Raw genomic sequence first — 17,792 nt, forward strand, 5'->3', positions numbered from 1 at the left:
GTCATGTCGGGGCCATGGCGATCAAGTGTGGTAAGTCAGAGTAAAAAATGTGCAATAAACCATTACGAGAATATTGTAAATCTATTTAGCCTATTGGTAATGAAATAGACTTTGGTAGCATATTTAAGAAAACAATCGTAGCCCTCAGATTTCGTAAGATTGTCGCAAGTCTAAGACTGCTCCAACCTTTCTTAAATGTACTTTATCTTTATTCCAAGATGACGGCATACTCTGCTTTACATTGAAAATGGAACATTTTCTGTTTGAGGTGAGGTGAAATTGGGTTTAACGTCGTGCTTGAGAATATTTCGCTCATATGACGACGTGCATGCGTGTGTATGTGTATGTGGGGCTGCTTGTACTAGCCCAGACTTAAGCTGGTTTTATAGTGCTAGCCCACTGAGATACCATGCCGCAGTGAAGCATGAATACCCCACTCAGACACATTATACTGACTCCGAGCCGAACCAGTCCTTGTTGTACCCATTAATGCCGAGCGCCAGGCAGGGACCAGCAAGTACCATATTTTAACGTCATTTGGTATGACGCGGTCGGGGATCGAACCCGCGACCTTCCGCTCTCCGGGCGGACACTCTAACCATTACACCACGGAGGTGGTCTTTTCTGTTTGAACTTCTTGATTCAAATTGTCCCTTCAAGCATACGAATGAGTCGGTGAGTGAGTTGGGTTTTACCCCGCTTTTAGCAATATTCCAGCAATATCACGGCGGGGGGCAACAGAAATTGGCTTCACTCATTTTGCCCATGTGGGGAATCGAACCCGGGTCTTTGTCGAGATGAGCGAACGCTTTAACCACTAGGCAACCTCACCGCCCCTCAAGCATACGGAGAAGGCACAAGGGATGCATTGCGATGGCGACCCCCAAAACTGAGCCGATAGCCAAAATTATATTTACTTTCCAAGTCTAATCCGAAATCAATGAGAAACATAAGATGTTTTCGATAATTTGGGAAGGATATGAGCAGATAGTCTCAGCAGGTAACAGTGATGACCTTGACCGTTTGTATAAACCAGGGGCGGTAAATCTTGGTTCCCACTGTCACACGTGTCCTCAGGTTGTGAATTGTCCGTCTACTGCATCTTATGGTCCGCGAAATACAGTAGACTGGCCAGCCTGGAACATGCCATTTGCACGTTCACGTTCAACACTTGTAAGGCGTGGTGCAAGAATTGTTTATATCTCAAGGGTTGTTAGCGTGTTTTTTCTAATCACCAGCAAGTTCAGCACATGAAATTGTGGTCACGTGATCTTGGACACGTACATGGTCGCGTTTTCACGAAAGAGCGTGCTGCAATCACCCCCGCAACAGTTGAAATGGGTATGTGCGTCAGGTTTGACCTGGTATTCGCCCATATTAACTACCTTGTACTACCCATTTTCAATGGAATTAATTTCTCCAAGTGTAAAGTTTCTTTTTTCTTTCAGTGTATTTTTTGAAAATCGTCTTTGCATTGGAACGTGCATTGTTGTCGGGTAGTCTTGCAGTATTTTATCATCAGAAGAAAACGTTTACGTGTTGGAATTTTGCGGAATGTCACACAGATATGCTTGTAAAACAATATGTCCTCACAATGTGACAATGAATTAAGTGTAAGTTCTCCACATATAATCAGCGGATGGGACATCCAATGACGTCATTGGGAAATACCTAATGGTTGTTGTTTACGCCGCACTCAGCAATATTCCAGCTATGTCGCGGCGGTCTGTCAATAATCGAGATAGGGAATACAAGTCTGTATATCCAGATACTAAATTATTCTGACAGCTTCTTTTTCTTGATGTTTCTCTCGAATGATCATGCCGAAGACCCGGGTTCGAATCCCCACATGTGAAGCCCATTTCTGGTGTCCCCCGCCGTGATGTTGCTGGAATATTGCTAAAAGCGGCGTAAAACCAAACTCAGTCAGTCAGTCTCTCGAATGAATGAAGATGATGAAGATGATGATGATGATGATTTGGATATTTTACGTGCGCTTTCCGTCATTATGCGAATTTCGTACAATGACATACAATGACGCATTCGTAACTACTCGCCTCTTTCCGTGAATTACGGATGACGATGTTGAAGAGAACAAATATTAACACTACCGTCATCACATCATTATACATTCATGTCACAACAAATAAATATTCTCCAGACGTGTATCGCGTCATGGGTGAACGTGTATTCTGTCAGTTGTCCCGTCTGCTTCCGATCTGTGATCGCGGTTAACGACCGTGACGTCGTCGTCTGACCTTTGACCGTCACGCGCCGGACATTATGCGGCTCCTCACCGAGAAACTACCGAGGTGAAAGATGCGCTGTTTTAGAGTCGTCACCTGTGCCGATAGATGAGTGAACGGACGAGACGAGCAGCGGGATTAACCAAATTAGATCAAACAGTATACCCAGCTAACACACAACATTTCCGCAACGATGTGGGAAGGTTGTAGATTGGTAACGTCATGACACAACGTGGTCACAATGTTAGTATTACGTCATTTTATAACGGCATTTCACAACGTTACAGCAACGGTACATATATACGTTGTGTATCGATTATTACACAGTAACTTGGTGTCACAATAGAGTTTTCTGTAAAAAAATTCACTTTGAGATTCTTTCTTCACTATTCAGCTACAGCTTCAGAAAGCACACGGCCAAAACAACATGCAAAGTGACGAATAAACATTGAAGTTATTTTCTGCTTTGTTTCTTATGTGCTGTTCACTACTGGGAAAACTATTCAACTATTAACTTTAAATGAATGAATGAATGAATTGTTTATTAATGTGTCACGCATAAAATTACAAGGTATACACACAATAAATATACAAAGATAAAATAGATTATGAAGGGCCTCAATAGGCCGAAGAGACACGGTATAAAACTGTAAAATATAACTTATTTCAATAAGATAAAATAACCGTACAGTACAATGTATATATAAGGTACATAAAATTGTAAAAATATTTAATAAAATAATGACTAGATAGAATTAGTTGAAATATTCTTAAAACATTTACGACAATAAAACATCTTAAAACACATTAAACCTAAGTTAGATAAGAAAGCAGTAGAAGATAACAAAAAATTAAATTTAAAATCTAAAGTATTACAAGTAAAAGATGTGTTACTGAATATATTAGGTAAATAGAACTTTAAGACAACGTAAAAGACGTTAGCATCAAATAACTTTAACAATGTGACGACGTGAAAATGACACATCTCAACGTCACGTCACAACGTTGTGATAAGGTAAATGGGAGTCCACAGAATAACGCTGTAACACTGTGAAATTGTTAGCTGGGTAGCTCTACGACCGTGGCGTTTTTTCTCCCACGCTATATGCGATAAGTACCAATTAGTAAGGTTTAAGTGCTGTCAAGTGGATGTTTCTTTTCTGTTTTTGAATCTTTAACAGCATCTATAGTGTGCGTGTGTTAAGTGAGTTCAGTATTTTTTTACGCCGCATTTGATAATGTTCCGGCAACATCACACAACGGGACTTAAATCTTATATCATGATCCGAGAGTATGGGGATCAAAGCACGAATGAGACTCAACCCCTCAAAACTACTAGAATGTGTGCTTCAGAAAGGGTAATGCTAGTAATTGGTTAGGCGGCTGCCTTTGTGTGCTCGCGATTAGGTGCTTGACTCTGGTGGTGTGGGTTCGAATCCCGGATGGAACTCAACCCAACAAAAGTACTAGAATCTGTACTTTACTGAGAAAGTGTGTATTCATTGTGTAGTCATGAATAAGCCTGGCTATGTAAATTAACCCATTAACTTACATTCTTGTATGGCACAATCAGTTTATCTGTTATTAATATGCATTTTCTGCTTTTATTCAGACTTACCTCTGTCAAAGTAAGTTGATCAAGATGTATCTAAGAAACTGTACGTGTCAGTTTATGAAGATGTAAGTAAGACACTGTCCAGGTCAGTTTATGAAGATGTAAGTAAGACACTGTCTACGTCAGTTTATGAAGATGTATCTAAGAAACTGTCCGCGTCAGTTTATGAAGATGTAAGTAAGACACTGTCCAAGTCAGTTTATCAAAATGTAAGGGAAGACACTGTCTACATCAGTTTATCAAGATGTAAGTAAGACGAGATGAAACTAAAACAGCGGTCTTGTTGGTGGAAAAGGACAAATGCTTGTATTTACCCACACCAGTAGGTTCAACATCTGACACTAGAACTTGCACTTCACATGAATATGTCATTGTGACAGGAGCAACCTCGTCACAGGATTTTGTCTCAGAGTGCGGAAAAATTGCGTTTTAAAATTCATTTCTAAACCTTTTCTTGGCGAGCATTCACCCAACCCGACGAGATGTCTCAATCGCTGTCCGACCTCAGATCTATCGCCTCCGGGCGTTCAATATGAGCACTCGAGCACTCATAACAATTGACCTTCGTGTACCTTCGTGTTCCCGTCCCGTTTTAACCCTAATCGCCACATTCAGGATGTGGCCCGTGAACATCAGGGGTGTTTGACAAACAGGACCGGACAGTCAGGCTTGCTGACATTGTTGACAAATGTCAAAATGTCCCAATCATAGTGAGTGAGTGAGTATGGTTTTAGGCCACTTTATGCAATATACCAATAATATCACGACGGGTGACACCAGAAAAAATGGGTACACACATTTTGCCCATGTGGAATCGAACCCGGGCCTTCGGCGTGACGAGCGAATGCTTTAACCACTAGGCTGGCTAACACCAACCAAAACACCCCCACCCCCATCCCCCCACCCACCCCACCCCGTCTTAGATCGATGCTCATGGTGATAATCACAATAATCCCACCAAACACCGCTGAAATATTGCATACTAACAAATAAACAAACAAACAAATAAAACAAGAACGGCATGTTTGCTGTGCAAGATTTTGAACATAACATAATGTTTAAGGGGAATCCTTTGCGCCATTACTTGAGTCCATTGTATACCACGAACTTGCACGACCATATACTGTGTAACATCCCTCTCTGAATGTTTAAACCCAACCCTATATCCATATGCAGTTAAGTCTAAACCAATGGAAAATAACGACACAAATCATCAAAAACGTCTGTCTGGCAACACCGTGATTAAGTCTGATAATGCAGATCATTTTAATGATAATAATAATAATATAATCTTTATCAGCTCCCCTTCCAGTCCAGTCGATAAGATTAGCAATCTGGCCCCGATTTCTCGAAACAAACTTAAGTTTTTACTCAAATTTCAAACTGAGTTTGACAATTTGAAACAGCTGAATTTTAAACTCAACTGCATTTTTTAAATAAAAGAGCCCAAACATCTTAAGTAATCTATCCACCAAACTCAAATTGTCTACTATGTTTGAGTTTATTATCGATTTTAGTCATTCTGCGAAATGCATTTTCTCAAATTTGAGTAAAAACTCAACTTAAGTCAAAACTCAGACTTAAGTTTGTTTCGAGAAATCGGGGCCTGGTCACGTTTTAAAGACTAGCATGACACGAATAAAAATGTGTATCGCAGTATGACTGGCTGTAAAACAATTTTGAAAGAGACTATTTAATGTAGAAAAATATTTATAAAACATCTTTTTCATGTCCCAACTTTGAAACAAAAGTGACAAAAATATTGATTCCCATAATAGTGCAATTACGACCATATGATAAACATGTAATATGAATCACTACAAATAGGGATTATGCCATGTGTTCACGAAAAGGTGACATTAAGACATAAACTTTCCATAATCATAAAAATCTCTACTTACAACAGAGTTCCGCGAACGATTTCATCTACCTCATAAAGATGTTTTAAAGAAACAACTACATGGTGTTCGCTATGGTGAGCTAAGCGTGGTCCACCGGCATGACATTAAACATGGCGACGAGGATCTAGCATCTGTGTTACGTGTAATTAATAAGATGATGAGCATTTGTTGAGGGTTCGTTGAGCGGAAATTTTAACATTTGGGACAACAGACTCAGAATTAATGCTCAAAAGTGTTTATCTCTTGTCCTTGTCCGGGTGCCATGAGACGTACCACACGTCATACACGTTAAGATGGAGATAAATACATGTGCATAACTGAAGGCTGGGCACTTCGCCTAAATCGTGGTTATATTTAAGAATTTCGTGTAAAATATCTTTAAATGACACGAGTAGTTTCCAGTTGGACTCCAACACTGACAACAATATCAAACAATTGTAATGCTACCGGATATTTTTTCGTTTCGTGTTCCGGGAATCGACGTTATGACGAAGTTCGTCAAACAGTCGCGAACAATAAATTAACCCCGCACCCTGAAGCTATTGAGGTAAGCCTGCCTTTCGTTCACAGCGTCACAGCCAACGTCTTTGTCAATCAATCGACTGTTTACACACAAATGTATCCGATGACGTCCCTCAGTACGCTGTCATTGGCTGGATCTGTGTCGGGGACAGTGTATATATATTGATGGAGCGTGTACCCCTGTATTATCTCCCAAACCGAAGACTGAAGTCAGCATTATCATCTTCACAATGCTTCAACTATCGACAATAGTAGCAGCGATATGTTGCGTTTGCTGTGTAGCAGGTAAACAAATTTAAATGTCATATCTTGATATTCATTCGTTTGTAAGCTATTGGCCGTGGGACATTAACGCTCTGTAGACTGTTTGTACCTGCAAAACCTCAACGCCAGAGAATAATCAGGCTCCATTACCTGTCGAAATAACACATTTACATTTCTGCGTTAGAAGCAAAATCTACGTGTAAAATACCTCAAGCAAGTTTAAAATGTAAATTTGTGGCTAAAAGCAATTTTGATTTTTAAACGTAAGATGTCTTTAGATAACTATCATCAGTTGTGTGACATGCAAAATAATTTGTTCGATTATTGAATAATTTATTTAGAATTACAGGAGAAAAAAACCACGTAGGAGTTGTCTTAGCACCACCCATGTTTCTGATTTAATATGATATCACTAATTTAAAATATTGTCCACTGAGAGGCATACATTTAAGCTCCTAAATTTAGTTATACTACACTCCTGGACAAAAATAACATTCAGTTATCTGCAATGTATTTTCACACAATACTTTGCTTCATTTACCCATGTTGTTGTTCGATTCCATGATGAAGCATCAAACAACAAAAGAAATTATTATTTCCTAGAAATCGAAATATAAATCTTCAAGTGACGAAAAGGAACAGGCAAAGATGTACATGTATATGGTCTATTCTATTGCACATAAACGGAAAATAACCAGCTAAGTGATAGTATTGTGTCACCATTGTGTCACCATTGTGTCACCATCCTGAAATTATATGTAAATTATTTTCCTTTTCTTCTCTAAGGCTATGACCTATTTGTCGACCTGACGTCAGGGACGACCCTCCATACCAGCAGTTCTCTGTCCTGGGCGACATCCCTGTATGGCTCAGGCACGTGCGGGAAGAAGGGCGTTCTCAAGTTGAGCTTTGGTGCTCCTGGGTCTGCCAACAGGAAGAACAAAGTTCTGATTGACATGTGGTTCAACAACCCATCAGGCTGGGTGTTCAACATCGGCGACTCACCCACCAACAACGGATACGGTAAGCTATCTTATATTGATAACATTATGTTTGACATTGCATATTATTCAAAACTACGGCTTTACTACCATATGTTAATAATAATTTATCCTCATTTGAATATTTTGAGCGCTGAAAAAGCACAAGGTAATTAATGTAATAAGTACAGGAATAAGTATGCATAAGTATGGAATAAACGTTAATTGGTCATGATCAAAAGTTACTTTTATAAATAACACCATCAGATTTGTTTATTTGCATAGATTGAGTAGGAGTTTAAGCTACATTTAGCAAGGAGATTGTTTTGCTCACGGTCACCCTCTCTGGTGCAAGAATACATTATAAACATATCATTGGCTGCATAGGTTGTCAGGTATCCTTCAGTAACATATTATACATTCAGTTAGGTTTCTTTGATGCCCGAAATTATTGTCTCAGAATAATTGACTACAGGGAAATTTAAAACAATTCAGGTTTGTTGATGGATCCCAAATTTCCATTCTATAACCTTCACCTGATATGATTCCAACTTGATGTGTCCTGTATCCTACATGTTACTGTCTTTTATCATCACAGGTGGAGACAGTGCCACCACATCCGGGACGCCGAAATACAAGGAACCAGTTCTACATTTCGTATCTATGGTAACGACCAGAACAGTCCCGCAGGTGGGATTCTCTTGACCCGTCCCAACATCATCACCAACCGTCTCAGCGTGATCATCGCCGACGGCCTCGTCATCTGGAACAACTGGGGAGCAGAGTTCAACTATTACCTCAACACGAACCTACTGTATGCCTTGAATGGACAGTCGGATTCCGAGGGCGGCTCCCCCAACTACGACATCTACTTCGGCATCAACCGCAGCATCGGTTCCGGTGGTCGTGTGGGCACTGGTCTTTGTCATGCTTATGTTACGTGGCTCAGTTAAACAATCTGGACAGCCTGAGATCCATAAGAGTGTGACTGAAGGTTTGAGACAATTTGCCGATCCCTGCTATAAAGTGTTATTTGCTAATGCGACAAGCAAAAGATTGAGCTTTCATTTACTGTCTTTGTTGAAATATGATTTAGTCTTGTGTATTGTTTTGATACTGTTTATTGTTTTTAATTGTTTTACTAAAATAAAACATAAACATAATTTGATTTGTTTTGTTTCTTATGGAGGAAGCTGAGATTAAAGAGTCAGTTGTCAACGCGACACGCCCCCGTGTCCGACATGGACAGTCGTGTGGTCATTGTCTGTGGTCACATGTTAATGTGTTGCATCGACATGTGTTCATAAAACCCCCAAAATAACACATTTATAACATTATGAGTGGTGCTTAAATTTGCACAGTTCTATATTGTTCGTCCCATGCGATTGTGGACAGGATTATGTAGGCAAAACATCAAGACCCCTCAAAACCCGAATCAAAGAGCATCAGACCTCGTCCAAGACAATACCGACCATAGTATCCAATGGGACAGAACCAAAAAGTTAACAACTTGAGACTTTAAAATCAGTAAGCTATCCACATAAAAACCGAAACCATCAAACAACCGTGACCAAGGTTATTACCTACCCCCTACCAACTCACCGAAGATCCTCATCATTGATATTTCCACCATATTGATATGATTGTTGTCTCTCAAACTCCTGAAGGATTACAGTGTCATATAAATATCTTGCAAGAGTACTGTGCAGAATGGGGTTTGCATGTCAATTTTAGTAAGACTAAGGTTATGGTTTTTCGCCAAAGGGTAAAAGAAGAAATAATGAAAATAATGAGTTTGGGACGATTAAAGGGTCAGGATTTGGAAATTGTGGATCATTTTAACTATCTCGGTTATCATATTCTTACTCTGGATCTTTTTCATTTGTTCAGAAAACTCTTGCAGGGAAGGGCCTGAAGTCTATGAATGTTTTGTCCTCTCACTAAGGTGTGGAGTTTTCTCACCCAAAACTTGGTGTCAACTCTTGGTTTCATTCGTCTCAGCTATGGTTATGGGATATGGGACTTACATTATGCTCCGGAAAAAGAAAAAATACATCTTAGGTTTTGTAAGAAAATATTACATGTCCATCCTAAAGCATCAATGCAGCAGTTTAAAGTGAACTTGGTAGAATACCACTGTGCGTAAACAGATATTGTAGAGTTTTACATTACTGGTTTAAATTGTTATACACTGAAAACATGGTCTTGAAAGCTGCATATAACATATCACTACTTAATTGAGAAAAGGTGAAACAAATTGTGTTACTCAGTGTAAAGGAATTGTTGTGTAAAAATGGTTATGCATATGTTTGGCTAGATCCGTATTCTGGTGATTGCATGTCATTTGTAGCCTCATTTAAACCACGCATGAATGATAATTGTATGCAGAAGTGAGTTAGAGAGAAGAGTAGTAAACTTATACATGTATTGTATTGGAAAGTTAAACAGGTGTTTGAATATGACTCTTATCTTAATTTGATTCCACAGAATCTACGATGCTATCTAACAAAGATTAGAATATCATGCCATAAGCTACAAATTGAAACAGGACGTTACAAAAACATCGATAGAATTTTGAGATTTTTTGAATTTTGTTTGCAATCTGGTACACATGTCATAGAGGACGAATACCATTTCTTGCTTGTGTGTCCCAATCACCATACAAACGGTAAAATAAATAGATAAATATTACTGGGAACCTCCAAATGAATTTAATGAATACAACTGTTGCAGTGTAAATGCAGTGCAATTGTCATTGCTGTATTTGGCTAAGTATATTAAACTGTGTTTGTATGAAAAGCCGCCATTGTCCGGCACAAATGTAAATCTCTGTAGAAAACACGAGGGACGGTTAGTCCAACTCATTGAAGCAAATTAGCACTTGTCTGTCTGTCTGTCTGTCTCCATCCTCATGCTGTTCATCACTTGCTTGATAACGGTGTTAGAACCTACACTGAAACGTCGCTCTCACAGCAATAAAGACGTTGTTCATCCATATATTGTTATCCTTCTTTACTGCTCCAACTTCTTAATGCCTCTCAAAGAAGTGTGTCTTGTTTTACGTGCCCGATTCTCTGACAAACACAAAGAAAGTGAACGGTACTTCACTCCTATTTCAATAACGCATCTTTCAATGTCTATCATGTTTTTAATAGATTTAATCCTCCATGTTGACTAAGTTGCCATTTAATGGTAATTACTAGTAAATGTCCTTCGTAGGTCATAGTATCTCCTACGTGGGACTTAGAACTTAGTATCTGTTACGTACAAAGTACCTCCAATTGTTTAGGACTTAGTATCTCCAACGTGGGACTTAGTATCTTCTACAAAGTGCTTAATATCTCCTACGTAGGACTTAATATCTCTTACGTAGGACTTAGTATAACCTGCATAGGAGTTAAGTTAATCTCCTAAGTATCTTAATATCTCCTAAGTAGCACTTAATATCTCCTATAGTCTCTCCTACGTGGGATATCTCCTACATATTATCTCCTACGTAGGACATACAATATCTCTTACGTAGGAGATGAGCGATATATATACTGAACTTCATTGAAAACGCACCACTTATAAAAGTTCAGATTATTGAAAAACACGTGTAAGGAATTGATATTTTTGAGTGGATAATAACAGATGGACGATTGACAAAAACAACAACACAGAAAAAGACGCTCATTCATTGAAATGTTCCACAGTCAAAGGATCAACACACGTGGGGTCGAAAAGTCAATATCGCGTGTGACCACCATTTTGCACTGACGCAGGCAGTTCAACGTCTCCTCATTGAGTCAATAAGCGTCCGAATAGAGTTCTTGAGTATGGCATTCCACTTCTGCAGTAGTGTAGCCTCAGGTTTCCGGATGTTTCGCTTCTGTTGTCGCCGCGAAAGACTTTGACCAAATTCGTCCCACTAATGCTCCATGGGGATACATCTGGCGACTGTGCTGGCCAATGAATAACCTGGATGTGTTGCTGGGCCAGATACTGCATGGAAAGTCTTGTTGTGTGTGCCCTTGCGTTGTCCTGTTGAAAGTATGGACATCTTGGTGGTGATTGAAGACAGATACGGTGTGATTCTGAAGAATCTGCTCACGGTAATAAAGGGCATTAACTCTCCCTTGACAGACATGAAGGCAGTCCTGTGATTGTAATTTATTCCACCCAAGACCATGACACTCCCACCACCCAAAGGTCTGTCTGAACCACACACTCATCAGCATAACGTTCACCACGTCTACGCCAAACACGTAATCGGCCGTCAGCATTACGTAGATGAAGACGTGACTCGTCAGTGACTAGCACACCATGCCATTGTTGTAACCTTTACTGAAAATGCCTGCTAGCCCATTGCATACGCTCATTACGGTGTCTGTCAGTCAGAATTAGTCCAACGTAAGACGTCGAGCATGGAGCCCTGTAGCGTGTAGACGGCGTCGCATGGAGTCAGCGCTGATGACCCCGACGTCAACCCAGAACTAGTGCGGCAGTCCTGGCAGTCGGCAGTGTTCAATCACTGATATGGTCAATATGGCGATCGTAACACGTTGTTGCCAAGATCATTGAAGGTCACGGGTGCTGCCTTTCTGCTGATGTCGTCTATGAGGCCTAACGATGGTGAAGTGGCCAAGTCCAAGTTGTCGTGCAATATCTCTGCTGCTGGTGCCAACCTGAATCATGCCTAGTGGACGTTTTTTTTCGTGAGGTGTTAACCTCGGCATCTCGATCTGTCCTCGTTTCACAATCGTTAGTGAAGCAATGAGAATCGGTTCTCATACACCTGCTTTTAATGTCACAGTCAGTATGATTTCAGAATGAAATTCGCGCTTTGTTCATGGCGTGGCTGCATGTTGATGCATTTTGGAATTAGGAGTCATACTGTGGACAGGAATTTGTTTCTAAAGCATTTTTTCAACTGGATATGCCCTTCGACTTCATGTTAGTTATATTCATTGATCATTGTCATGCTGAAATCCATGATGAAAAGATGGACAATTGTAGACTGGTGCGTTTTCAATGATGTTCAGTACATTAATATACATTAATTTGAAATGGTCGACTTAAATCCCCAGACACGCAAACAATCCCCTGTTTCAGTCACTTTAAGAGTATACAGTCATGTGTTTCATTCACTATTAGAGTCTACTATCATATGTTTCATTTACTATTAGAGTCTACTATCGTGTGTTTCATTTACTATTAGAGACTATTGTTTCATTCACTATTAGAGTCATGTGTTGAACTAATTGCTGCACATTACTGTCATGTGTTGAACTAATTGTTTGCACATTACTGTCATGTGTTGGACCGACTGTTCTACCTTACTGCCTTGCGTTCAGTTCTGCTCTATTACACGTTGCAGTTAGTTGACTGTCATATGTTGATTTTATCGCACTTTACTATTATGCGTTAGATATTTCAGAGGTCGTTGCACATGGGTCATAATCTGCATGCACAGACCTGTGTTAGACTATCGGTGGCAATCTATGCATGGTTATTCCCACGATTCAGAAGCCGGTCGAGTGTAGTAGCTAAGTCGACACAGAAACTGTTTGTCAACAATATTTTCCCTGACCTTCCTCCAAGATGAAAGACAACGTTACCATCTTCTTGTGAATAAATATTACAGCTTGTTGACTTTGTGGCATATCACATCATGGGGATTCTGCGTTAGAACTAAACCCCAGTAATCTGTGCTTGTGGTCCGAGAGGACTTCAAGTGGATCCGGTCGGTAGGCTATGCGGCGTTTTTAATGCGAGCGACATTGCTCATTGGCCAATATATGGCTTTTGTGTTACAGAGGTTTACAAATAACTAGAACTCTTTGCCTTTTTGAATTTCGTATTGTTTTACGCCGCACTCAACACTTTTCCACCCAGTCAAGTCAACCTGTAAATAATCAGGAACAAACAAATCGCAAACAACGAGCGTTGTATCCGATCCAATCTAGCCCCATTTGAAGACAAGCAACAACTTGCGGAGGACGTGTTATTACCAGAGTTTCATATCATAACCTCATCCCTCTGTCTATGAATAGATGTATGTATGAAAGATCAAACATAACCACACCCTATTTGCCATAACTGCACTTATCAATAGAAGGTTCACGTCACCCAACCGTAATACACTTACACAATAACGCTGTGTAGCAACACTGCCTTAGTGTCATGAATATTCACTGACTCACATTTCTACTATATAACGTCCTGCATAACCAAAAATTTCTCAAATTAATACCCATACTTCATGATTCATACTTCATAATCCAAACCTTAAAAGGGGATTTTTTCTGCAATTGCTACGATTGGCATAGGGATGTCAACGATCGTAATTACAACGTTAAGCGTCACTCAGTACCCCGATTCGAAATGTAAATAATTTCTAGTCATTACTAGCCTCTAAGTAGACACAAAATGTAATATTAAAACAATGGAAGAAATCATTATCAAGTCATGACGTGGTTGCTCGACTTAATAATTATGTGTGACCCATCCACATAACCGCAGGATTCTTATCAATGTCCCTTTCACCTCACGGAACATTAGTTGTATATATACACAAATGTTAATATATATCTATCATCTCCTACGTAGGAGATATTAAGGAGATACTAAGTCCTACTTAGGAGATACTAAGTCCTACGTTGGAGATATGAAGTCCCACGTAGGAGATAGTACTACTACGTAGAATGTATTATGTCCTACGTAAAAGATGTTATGTCCTACGTAGGAGATTTTAAGTCCCACGTAGGAGATAGTGAGACCAAAAATTGTTTTCACCGTGGCCCTACTACGCTTCCGTAAAAGATAGTAAAGAGCTACACCTCCACAGTCATAAGAAATCCATTGCACGTACCACTGACTCAAGGGTAAGGTATAAGGCTTCTTCACTGGAACAAGAACCGCTGACATGCTGATGTTTACTTACGATCATTGCTTGGACAGTTTCTAAGAATGTACAATACCATATCATATGTTGAAATGTCAACATGAAAAACGTTTGTAAGGTTCGTAATACTTTGGCACATATTTCTTATTCATGTGTATTAAGTGTTGGTTGCAATTCTTTCATGCAACCGTAAACCTCTTTCATATGGGCACAGGTCACAAATCAGGTGAAGTTAAGCAACGTTGGTCACGGAGAGTCCTTGGATAGGTGACCGTGTTTGGCAGCCTAGCTGACTCCTGAGAGTTTCTAGGATTTCGGTCCTGCCCCACAACGAAGCACCTATGTGTTCACACCTTTGGCAGTTGTGAGTTTGTTTAAAATTGGCTCTGTTCATCCTGCAGCAAATGGGTACCCGGTGGTCATATGACTATTAACCTTCTAGCGCCTAACAGACAGCTTGGGTTATCCGGGGTAATAATATTGCCTGGAGTATGTCCCTGTGCATGGAGTTCAGGGCTATTTAAATGGCCAATTATTATAAGACAAAGATAACGAAGTAAGTAAGTTATTTGGGTTTAAGGTTGAACAGATCAGATACTAGTATTTTACACCATCTCAGCTTAATGTGAGAGGAAAGCCCAAGTACTACTTTGCCGCTTTGGTGAAATCCATGAGTACGGGTACTGTGCTGAAAAACCTGGGAACATAATCAGACCTTTCGTGGGATTCGAACTCACGAAGGGAGGGAACCTTTTGGCGTCTTCGGCGACTGGGCAATCCTCGTCTTTCATATCAACATTTACGAGACTTGTAAAGGTCAAACTGAATTATACGATTTATATTTAATATAATATATCGTATCGAGGAAATTCTCGGCCAAGTATAATATATGAGTATACTTCCCCTGACCTCATCAAACAATCTATACGTTTAGGATATGACATTACAAGTAATGTTTAAGCAATCCCTGGAAATATTTGTTCCAGGTGAAGGGTGTAGACGCATGATAGTGATTCGCCTGTTTGTCAAAATGCAATATTACAGGGAGACCTGTAAAGCTGATGAAACAGTGAGGGAGTATGGCTTAAGCCGGTTATATTCCAGCAATATAACGGCGGGGGACACCCAAAAATGGGGTTTACACATCGTACCCATGTTGGGAATCGAACCCGGGTCTTCGGCGGGACGAGGGAACGATTTAACCACTATTGGCTACCCCACCGCCCCGCAGTGAACAGTGACGTGAGGAATGAAATATACTGTAGGACTAAGATGACACACACAAACTGACGGGTGGTCACACACGCGCTTCGCACTGAAACACTCTGTCCAGCAACAACTGCAAGAACAGGTTTAGCAAGCAAATGGAAGCCAAAAATAACCCATTGAATAATAAGATGAAACATCTACTATACGTTAACCAATGCAGAATCAAAATTATGCACTAAGGTTTTCAGAATTTGTCTGAAGTATAAGTTAGTTATGATACTTTTTGGATGACAACTTCTTTATCATATTATGGATCGATGTTAAGGAATAGATTCTTATACCTTGGTCAAGCAAGAGAGACAACGATATTATTCTTCATCAACCTTTAAAATGCCTATCGTACGTCATTGTGTGAAGTGCCTCAGGACTATCATATTTACCCTTCCACTAGTCGATGTTTTCACATACTCCGAAATGGATGTCCATATAATTCTGCTTTCCATTTTTGCGTAATGCATATTTTGCTTCATATACGTTCGACTTACCGGGTATTGGATTAAAGGGCTTTTTGGCTTTGTTTAATTGGGTATCCACGTACGTTAAAACGCACACAGAGATACTGTGCGTTCCCATGTTGAATATTTCTCTATATTTTCATCAATATCCATCAAGGGAGATATTTGCTTTCTTCACGTCCCAAGAGAATGGGAGAGGTTTTGCTCTGTATTTATTATATATATTGCTGGTTTGTCGGTAAGACGATATGTTAAACAGTGTGTGTGTGTGTGTGTGCGTGTGTGCGTGCGTGCGTGTCTGTCTGTCTGTGTCTGTGGGACTATTGCGTATGTATGTTTTGGACATTGTAATGGAAGGGATGATGATATTGTATGTAAGATAAACTTTTCTTGTGTGGGTCATATTCATGTAATGTTGTCACATGCAGAAATTCTAATGCAAGCATGATGTTATTGTATCGTTTAAACCACACGGTCCTCTATTCTTCATACTGTGTCACGTTGGCCCTTTGGGCGTATATGCCCTATCTTCTTCTTCCTTTAAACGATGACATTGTGGGGGTGTTTCGTTTCACAAGGAAGTAGTCTGATGCAGTGGTTCCTGTTGTTGATACATACGTAAACATTCCTTTTAACATTCTGTTTCAAGATTCAGACTTATCAGGAGTTGTCAATAATCATAAATCGAATCTCCGGAGTCTGATTTGTCAGCGACTGCTAGTGTCAATCCAATCAGAAACCATTTCTTCGCACACCCATATCTCTATTCATCGAAGCTCTCCGGCCCATAGTATAGATGCCTCTTTGCTTCGGGACAGGCTTGTGCACGATTCAGTGAATACGAACATCAAACTTGTGTTTACAAATGTGAGTAAAGGGAGTTATTCAGTCATGAATGATTTCCATAGGGCGGCATGAAATACAAATACGTTGTGGTCCATAAGTTGTGTACAAGTAACAGAGTTTATGAAGATGGAGTGCATTTACTTAATGGTGTCACAAGACAAACTCAACTAATCCGCAACGATGTTTTGTTCAGTCGTGATAACGAACTTTCTTGTTGAGACAAGTACATTTTCTGTAAGAGTTAATAGTGCAGCTACTGCTATCGCATACAATCTTAATATTATCTGAGACTATTGTACTTATTTTAATCAGTGAACAGTTATGGTATTTCTGTGATAGTAATGTAGAAATACGTGTGATACATTCCTGAGATAGGTACAACAGTACAGAAAAGTGTAGATCCTTGATAATGCATTTATTCATGTAAAATTCTAAATCGCCAACGCTAGAAGATAAGCAGCCTCAACTGCTCCCTGATACAGATTCCTCTGGGTGTAAAGATCCAGTGGATGGAATTATATATATTAAAATCAATAAATTTGAACGTAAAAACTTGTCATTGAAGGACAGTAAATACACTACAGCATCACAGAATTAAATTTAAAACTAGTACGCTATCAAAAAATTAAATCATTATAGACAACAGTACAAAATAAAAACGGGCTATGGATCACCAACAACTGAGGGTAGATCACCATACTAGGGTCCATGGGGTGAATGAGTTGTAAAATTTTCATCGGCAGTATTTCAGCCATATTGTGACTATATCAAGTTATATATTTATAATAATTATAGGTAAATTATAAAA

The 17,792-nt window shown here is 39.6% G+C and overlaps 1 protein-coding gene across 1 annotated transcript; it reads left to right on the forward strand.

Moving 5' to 3' along the window:
* The first annotated feature begins 6,487 nt into the window (after positions 1-6,487).
* Positions 6,488-8,691, forward strand: LOC124292005. Its single transcript, XM_046729078.1, has 3 exons — positions 6,488-6,569; positions 7,335-7,571; positions 8,127-8,691. Exons 1-3 carry the CDS (start codon positions 6,515-6,517, stop codon positions 8,231-8,233), a joined length of 399 nt encoding a protein of 132 aa, XP_046585034.1. The 5' UTR covers positions 6,488-6,514; the 3' UTR covers positions 8,234-8,691.
* The last annotated feature ends 9,101 nt before the right edge of the window (positions 8,692-17,792 follow it).

The sequence above is a fragment of the Haliotis rubra genome, unplaced genomic scaffold, assembly GCF_003918875.1.
Source record: "Haliotis rubra isolate DU_JTF1 unplaced genomic scaffold, ASM391887v1 Scf504, whole genome shotgun sequence".
Taxonomy (NCBI): Eukaryota; Metazoa; Mollusca; class Gastropoda; order Lepetellida; family Haliotidae; genus Haliotis; species Haliotis rubra.

Excerpts from the sequence above, each read along its gene's own strand:
- LOC124292005 (XM_046729078.1), top strand. The coding sequence starts at position 6,515 with ATGCTTCAACTATCGACAATAGTAGCAGCGATATGTTGCGTTTGCTGT. Across the intron at positions 6,570-7,334 it reads TTGCGTTTGCTGTGTAGCAG|GCTATGACCTATTTGTCGAC; the intron begins GTAAACAAATTT and ends TTCTTCTCTAAG. Across the intron at positions 7,572-8,126 it reads ACCCACCAACAACGGATACG|GTGGAGACAGTGCCACCACA; the intron begins GTAAGCTATCTT and ends TTATCATCACAG.